At 48.2% G+C, this 7,972-nt stretch overlaps 1 protein-coding gene across 1 annotated transcript; it reads left to right on the top strand.

Moving 5' to 3' along the window:
• The first annotated feature begins 25 nt into the window (after positions 1–25).
• Positions 26–5,285, top strand: Nhlh1 (nescient helix-loop-helix 1). The gene is made up of 2 exons (XM_048448904.3): positions 26–296; positions 3,112–5,285. Exon 2 carries the CDS (start codon positions 3,283–3,285, stop codon positions 3,682–3,684), a length of 402 nt encoding a protein of 133 aa, XP_048304861.1. The 5' UTR covers positions 26–296; positions 3,112–3,282; the 3' UTR covers positions 3,685–5,285.
• Positions 5,286–7,972: the final 2,687 nt, after the last annotated feature.

Here is a 7,972-nt window from a genome sequence, read left to right on the forward strand (position 1 = left end):
AGTACAGGTGTGTATGTGTCTGTGAGTGTGTATGAGTGTGTGTATGAGTGTATGAGTGTGGGTGACTCCAGTGCTTGACTAAGACCCCTCTTTTGCCTAGGCCCCACATCTCCACCATGTGTACTCCTCTCATCCGTCCTGGAGCCTGTTCAGCCACAACAAGCTATCCCTAAGAGCTCTAGAAACTGACTACTAACTTTGCAGGCAGATGACCCTTGAGCAGCCAGAAGAGACTGGAGCGCTCTACACTGTACCCCTCGTTTGCTGGGTTGGATCCTTTGGCAGACTCCTTCTAGGTAAGGGGAAACCATGGGCTGGAAGGAAGGGTGGGCATGCCACTCCCAATCTCTGGTTGGAGTCCCCTCCTCCCAGAACCTTCCCCTAGCTGGGTCTCCCTCAGCCTCTGCCTCTCTCTCTCTTCCCCGGTTCTCTGGGATTCTTTGTGCAGCCTCTGTCAACTGCAGTTTGAAGAAGTAGGGTGGGAATTTCTGTCTTGGATGCTTGGAATTGTTGCGTCCCTGCTCCTTGGAGCCTGAAACTTTGAGACCAGACATGGAGGAAAAAGACTTGATGGGAAAATAGAAGCTGCTGCCAGGACTGGAGGTGGGGAGAAGGGAGGGGCAGGTGGAGATGGGTTGTGACAGATGGGGAGCATGAGAGAGAGAGGGAGGGCATCAGAGGGTGATGGAAGATGTGGGAACATAGGGATTGGTCAGGGAGGGAATCCAGTTGTGATAGATGTACTGGGAACTCCAAGGCTAAACTCTTGGTTCCAGCCCACCCTGGGAGTGGGGAATTATGGACTACTGGGAACTGCTCTCCCACCACCCCACACTATTTCTCCCCTCTCTTCTTTCTTTGGACCCTGTTCAGAATTTCAGCTTTAGTCAGCTTCTGTTTTATGGTGTGGTTGGTGTGTAGGTGTCTCTCCATCATCAGAAGCTAGTGATCTAGTGTCCCCTTAAAGGCTTAGTAACTGTTCTGGTCTCAAACCTGTCTTCTGTGTGGTGGGGTGGGGGCAAGCCTCGGAGAAAGAGTGGTCCTGTGAGACTGTCCGTCAGCTGGAAAGCCAGGGCTGGGGATGAAGGGCATGGTGACTGGGAAGGAGTCTCAGTGCCTCTGTTTCTGTTAAGGCTGAGCTCACTGTGAAAGACCCAGAGATTCTGGGCCAAGTAAACTTACCTGGTCTCCATAAGGGTAGCTCCAAGAAACTCCCTGTGTCCTCCTCTGCAGACCGTGTCGCAGGTGCAGGCTGTGGGTGAGTGTCCCCCGTCTACCTTGAAGGTTTTCCAAGAGACCATGAAATGGAAAGGGCTAACTGTGCTAAGGACAGAGCTGCAGAATTTGGCGGTCCTGGGCAGCAGGACGTGCTGAGGAGAAACAGCTTTCCTTGGTTCTGATGGGCAGGGTGGCAGGATCGAATGTCTCCAGCCGTGGTACTGAGAAAGTTGTACCAGGCTTCATATACCCCAGCATATGCAACAACGACCAGTCTCTGTGTTTGCTTCTTCTCCCCAGCAAGGAACAAGAGGACAGAGGGTCCCAAAGCCAAGGTTTAACAGTCCTCCCTTCACTGCTGGGAAAGGGCTAGAATTATATCCAACTTCCCTTGGGGCTATTTCTCTGTCTTTTCCCTTATTTATTATTATGTGAGCCCCCACCTGGCAAAAAAAACCCCTACACACACACACAACAAAATTTGCAATCACAGCAAATGAGGTTAGAACCCGAGAGTGTTGAGTATATTCTTTTATGTGGAATTGATCTCCAGAAATTTTTCATCTTTTGAATGTGAAACTCTATGATCCTTATAAAAGAACTCCCCTTTGCCTTCCCTCCAGCCCCTGGCAGCCACCACTCCACTTTCTGTTTTTATGAATTAGACGACTTGAGAAACTTAAACTAGTGGAGTCATAGTGCTTGTCTTATAGTGTTCTCAAGGTTTAATCGACGTTGCAGGATGACAGGAGTCCCTTCCTAGTCGAAGCTATAATGTATATATTTATATAATTTTATGTTTATTTTTGTTTATATAGAGATATATGCATCTATAATGTATACATCATATTTACATTCTGTTTATCCACTGCTCCACTGGTGAAGATTTGAGCTGCTTCTGCTATTATTATGAGCATGGGTGTGCCAATATCTCATGAATGCTAGAACACACTGTATTTTCAGTTTCGGGTGTTTTGTTGTTGTTGTTGTTGTTGTTTGTTTGTTTTTTTTGAGGAACATCAAGGCTGTTTTCAATAACAGTTGTACCACTCTACAGTCCTATAAACAAGGGTTCCTATTTCTTCACATTCTTGTCAACACTGATTGAGTTTTAGGTTTTTTTTCTTTCTGTTGTTTTGTTTTTTGTTGTTTTATCTCTAGTGAATGAGAGGTGATATTTTACTGTGGTTTTCATTTGCATTTTTAGTGACCAATGATATGCCATGTATTTTCATAAGCACGTTGGCCATTTGTACATCATGTTTTGAGGAATGTTTGTTCAAGCCCTTTTCCCACTTCAAAATGAAGTTATGCAATATTTTCGTTGTTCTGTACTTTCCTCTTTTGAGACTGAGTATCACTATGCATCCAGTATCAAATTCACAATCCTCCTGCCTCAGTCTTCTGAGTGCTAGGGTTACACAGACATATGCTGCCACACCTGCCTAAGAACTTCTTTATATGCTCTGGATATGAACTTATTACCAGATATATGGTTTGTGACTGCTTCCTTATTCCATAGGTTGAATTTTCACTGTGGTAATTATTCTTAGTGTGCTACAGTTAAGTTTGGTGTACATTTCTTTTTCTTTCTGCTTATGCTTCTAATAGTCAAGAAAAATGAAGGCCAAGTCCAATGTCTCAAAAGATTTCCCCTCTGTTTTCTTCTAGGAAGTCAGCGGTTTTAGGTCTTCAGTTCTCTTCTTCAGTGTCAGCGTGCCTGCTGTGTCTTCCCTAGAGCTTTCTCTTTCCTCCGTTTTTCCTCTCATTCTTTTCTGGCTGCTGGTCTCTCTAACCTTGGACAGCTCTGACTCCAAGTTTCCACTCTGTTCCCAACTCTGAGCCGCTCATCCCATTCAGCAGTCAATTCTTATTTCTCCTTCTCTGTTTCAGGCTCCAGGCTCGAATCCTGACCATGGAACCTTGAAGCGACTCTGCTTTCCTGAGCTTAGTGGTGGACCGCAGCGCTCCAGACCCTTCCTGCCTCTCCCACAGCCCGTTTTCAAGCTCCGAGAGGGAGGGGTAGGGGGTGATCCGGCTTTCACTAAGCTGGGGGTTTCCAACATGATGCTCAACTCTGACACCATGGAGCTGGACCTGCCTCCCACCCACTCGGAGACCGAGTCGGGCTTTAGCGACTGTGGGGGCGGGCCGGGCCCGGATGGTGCTGGGTCGGGGGATCCCGGAGTGGGCCAGGTCCGGAGCTCAGAGCTCGGAGAGGCCGGCCGCAAAGACCTGCAGCACCTGAGCCGGGAGGAGCGCCGGCGTCGGCGCCGAGCCACGGCCAAGTACCGCACAGCACATGCCACGCGAGAACGCATCCGCGTGGAAGCCTTCAACCTGGCCTTCGCCGAGCTGCGCAAACTGCTGCCCACTCTGCCCCCAGACAAGAAGCTTTCCAAGATTGAGATCCTGCGTCTGGCCATCTGTTACATCTCCTACCTGAATCACGTGCTGGACGTCTGAACTTAGCCCATCTCCCACCCTGGATTCTCCCCTCCTCCTGGGGCCTCTTCTGAGATCCCTGCCACCATGCATTATTTATGGTTGTCTTCTTCCCATCCCAGAGGATAGGGCTCACACCGCTGGTCCTGAAGGCCGGTTTCTTTTCATTGACCTGGGCATGTGAGCATGGGTTCCTTCAGAGAGTTGTTAGGGCGTAGCTGATCAGAGCTGCTTGCCTGAGTGGTCAGAATGGAGCCCTTGCTGGATTTACCAACTCTAGCCTCTGCTCAGCTGCTGCCTCTTCTGCCCTATGTCCAAGTTTTCAGAGACCTTAGACCCATATTCTCTTCTGGCAATGGTGGGATTCAGCATCAGAATCCAAAGGGAAATGACCAGTGGGAGAGTGAGGAGTGGGTTCCTAAGTCCCAGACTTCTCCAGCCATGCCTGGGAGAAGAACGGGCTCTTGGGACAGAAAAATGAGTGAGGTGACCCCTGGGTAGTCAGGGGCTATAGAAAAAGCCTGCCTTTCCTTTCCTATCTTATTCCTGAGGCTTAGAATTATACAGACCTCAGATCTTACTTGGTAGTGAGTGCCTTGCCTTCTCTAGGAGTTGTCTGACCGCTCCGCTCCCCTGTCTCTTCCCACTTCTGCCATTCCAATTTTCTCCTTTCCCCTGTGGCAGCTAGCAAAAGGAAAACCTCAGTCCTGGGATGAAAACGTCGTCTCCGAATAGCCCAGGGCACCTTGCAGAAGGCCCAGGCCTTGGGTGGGGCAGCTCAGCAGCAGCCGCTTCGGTCCCAGGAGACCTTGAAAACGTGCAAACCGCGTCAGTTCCTCCCTCAGATGCAAGGGGATGCCTGCTACGGCCTCCTGTGCATGCTCTACGGCCTTCTTATTATATCCTCCCCCCCACTTCCTTTCTGAAGCTGCCACGGAAAGGAAGGTGCCCCTCCCATGCTGCTGAGCCCCGCCCGTGCTGCTGAGTCCCGCCCATGCCTCTGAGCCCCACCTGCCCTTTGTAGTCTGTGCAACATGAGTCCATGGGTCTTAGAATCCCTGTAGAAGAGATGAACTCACTGCTTCTCCATGCTCCATCCACCCTCACAGCAAACTCCTAGCTCTACAAGGATATTTATTTATGTATTTATGTATTTATTTATTCATGCATTTATTTATTTATTTATAAATATTACTATTTATTACTGAGTTATGCACTTTGGGGTATGGTGAGGGGGGCTCCCCACAGCTAACTCTTGCTGGGACCCTCCTTTCTCCCTGGTACCTTCTTTCCTTTTCTTGCTCCTTCTCCAATGCAGGGATGTGTGGGGATCCCTTTACCCAGTATATCAGCACCCCTTCCTCAGCTCCGTCTGTCCCCACCCCCTTTCCTCTGGAATAGTGCCCCTCCCCCAGCCTCCCACCTTCTGGTGTTCTCTCTCAACCCCTCCATCCCTGGCAGTCCTGCTCCAGTCCTAACCACCTCCATTCCTTTTATTGACTCTGCTTTTTCCAGTACCACCAAGAGCAGACCCCAGAGTCCGGATCTGGTGTCCTGTGTGTAAGTCTTTCTCTGGTTACACTGCTAATTTCTTACAAAAAGAAAAATTAAAGTGACCTCGATCTAGTACCAGATATGGTTGTGGCTGCTTTGTGTTGGGAAGCTGGCCTGAAGAATATAGCCGGGCGGGGGTGGCGCACGCCTTTAATCCCAGCACTAAGGAGGCAGAGGCAGGCAGACCTCTGTGAGTTTGAGTCTGGCTTGGTCTACAAGAGCTAGTTTCAGGACAAGTCCCCAAAGCTACAGAGAAACCCTGTCTCGAAAAACAAAAAACAAAAAGAAAGACAGAAAGAAAAAAGATTAATGTAAAGTGGACATCGAGGGTCCTAGGCACTGAAACCTCTTCAGAGTGTCTGTCTGTATCATGATGAGAGCTTCGTGTGGTAAATAAATGGAGACAGAGAAGAGGGCCTACAGGGAAAAGAGCTTGTGCCTAGGCCCCAGGTCTCCTACCAGAAATCCCATACCTTCCATTTTAGCAGTCATGGAGTGAGGCTTTCTGCTTTGCAAATCTTTCTCACTATGGCCTTGAGAAAAGGCAGCTGAACCTAAGTTAAACCTGTGTCTGTAGGTCCCTGCTGCTGGAGAAAGCCATGGTATAAAATCAAGGCATTACCTTTTCTTTGAACATCTCCAAGCTGATCAAAATTACTTGAAACAGCTCGTGGTCTGTTCTGTGCGCTGCAGCATTCGATACAGGATGGAGCGTGATGGAGGACGTGATAGTGAGAGAATGAGAGGAATTAAAAAAAATAGAGTGCTGAGTGGCTGAGTCTGTGAGACTGAGGCAGGCAGTCATGGGTTCAAGTCCAGCCTAGAACCTGCCCAAAACACCAGAGCGGGAGGAGGTGCTGAACCGGCCTCAGAAGGGTTCTTCTTCTTCCTCCTCCTCCTCCTCCTCCTCCTCCTCCTCCTCCTCCTTCTTCTTCTTTTTTTAAAAAAACTTTATTTAACCTTATTTCATGTACATTAGTATAATGATGTCAGATTCTCTGGAAATGGAGCTACAGACAGCTGCGAGCTGCCATGTGGGTGCTGGGAATTGAACCCCAGTCCTCTGGAAGAGCAGTCAGTGCTCTTAACCACTGAGCCATCTCGCCAGCACCCAGAAGGATTCTTAAAAAAAACTCTAAAATCAACTTATAAGGAACCCAGAGCCAGAGAGCACCTTTCCCAAGGTCACAAACTTATTAGGGACACAGTTAAGACTCAGACTTAGAATCAGCTTCTTTTGAGGGGGAGTAAGTGGGTCAGTTGAAGACAGGGTCTCGTGTAGCCCAGGCTGGCTTTAACCTTGACAGACACACAGTCTAGGGCAGTCTTAAATTTGAAATCTTTCCACCTGCTAACCTCCCAAGTGCTGGATTACAGGTGTTTCCTGCTCTATCTGGCCTCCCTAAAGGAAGCCAACCTGCCAGGTGGTGCTCTTTGGACCCCCCATTTTTAAGAGGAACACTGATAGAACAGAGAGGCCCATCACATGGTTGAGAAGGCGAAAGGTCTGGAGACCACGCTACAAGGAAAACAGAAGACACATTTGGGGCTTTTGTTTTGCTTTTGCTTTGATGCTGGGAATGGGACCAGAGGCCTCACACATTGTAGGCCAGTGCTGTACCATCGGGGTGGGAGGGCGGGTGGTGGAGGGGGGACAGGGAATGGGGGACAGGAATGATGTTTGTCTTGATAAGAGTATATTTAGGGGCTAGAATATATATATAATATTTATAGTATAGTTAGGGGCAGTTCAGTTGGTAAAGTACATGCCTAGCAAGCACAGAAACCTGGGCTTGATCCCTGGCATTGCATAAAAGGGGTTGGCTGCACCCCCTTGACCCTGGCACTTCAAGGCAGCAGCAGTTGGATCAAAATTATTCTCAGCTACAGTTGAGGTCACCCTGGAATATGTGTGAGAGCCCACATCAAAGAAACAAAGCAAGCAAAGAGTAGATTTAGAGATAAAACCATCCTTATCTTCAAATACTAGATGAATGAAGAAAAATGGACTTTCTATATGTCTCCAGGAGCTAGAATCATGATCACTGAGTAGAGGCTATAGCATAATAGATTTTATTTCCAAGAAAAACTTGCAATTTTGTAGAGTCTGGAGCTGTCCACTTGCCCCATAAGGAGAAATCCAGGCAGAGGGGCTGGAGTATCTATCTAGTCTGTAAAGAGACACCTAGAGCACATTCCCACTCCAGAAGGATCTCTGGAAGAGCCTTTCCTAACTTAGGGCCACGCGAGATAGCTGAACTTCAATCATGGGAAGGGGCTACTGAGACATCCACCCTCTGGTTCAGCACAATGCAGTATGTACTACATACATCCCAGGGTGACTGCAGAATGCCATCAGCAAGAGGGCTTTGGATGACGATTGGAAAGGAACTCCTAAGATGTGACGTCTTCTCTTTTGCGGGTGATTTAAGGGAAATATTCTATGCCCAGAGCCTGGCAAGAGGGCAGGCTGAACTGAGGCCAGGGAAATTTGAGCGCTGTGTTGGAAGGACCTTGGAAGATCCCAGCGTTCAGCTCCCCCCATTCTTACCTCTCTTCCTTTTAAATGTTTTGTTTGTTTGCTTTCAAGACAGGGTTTTTCTGTGTAGCCTTGGCTGTCCTGAAACTTGCTTGCTCTGTAGACCAGGTTGGCCTTGAACTCACAGAGATCTGCCTGCCTCTGATTTCCAAGTGCTGGGCCCTTATTTATTCATTCATTTATTTATTTGTTTGTTTGTTTATTTATTATTATACA

The sequence above is a fragment of the Myodes glareolus genome, chromosome 5 (assembly GCF_982192425.1).
Source record: "Myodes glareolus chromosome 5, mMyoGla1.1, whole genome shotgun sequence".
NCBI classification, from domain to species: domain Eukaryota; kingdom Metazoa; phylum Chordata; class Mammalia; order Rodentia; family Cricetidae; genus Myodes; species Myodes glareolus.

Bases quoted from the DNA above. Each gene is read 5' to 3' on its own strand.
- Nhlh1 (XM_048448904.3), top strand. From the start codon at position 3,283: ATGATGCTCAACTCTGACACCATGGAGCTGGACCTGCCTCCCACCCAC.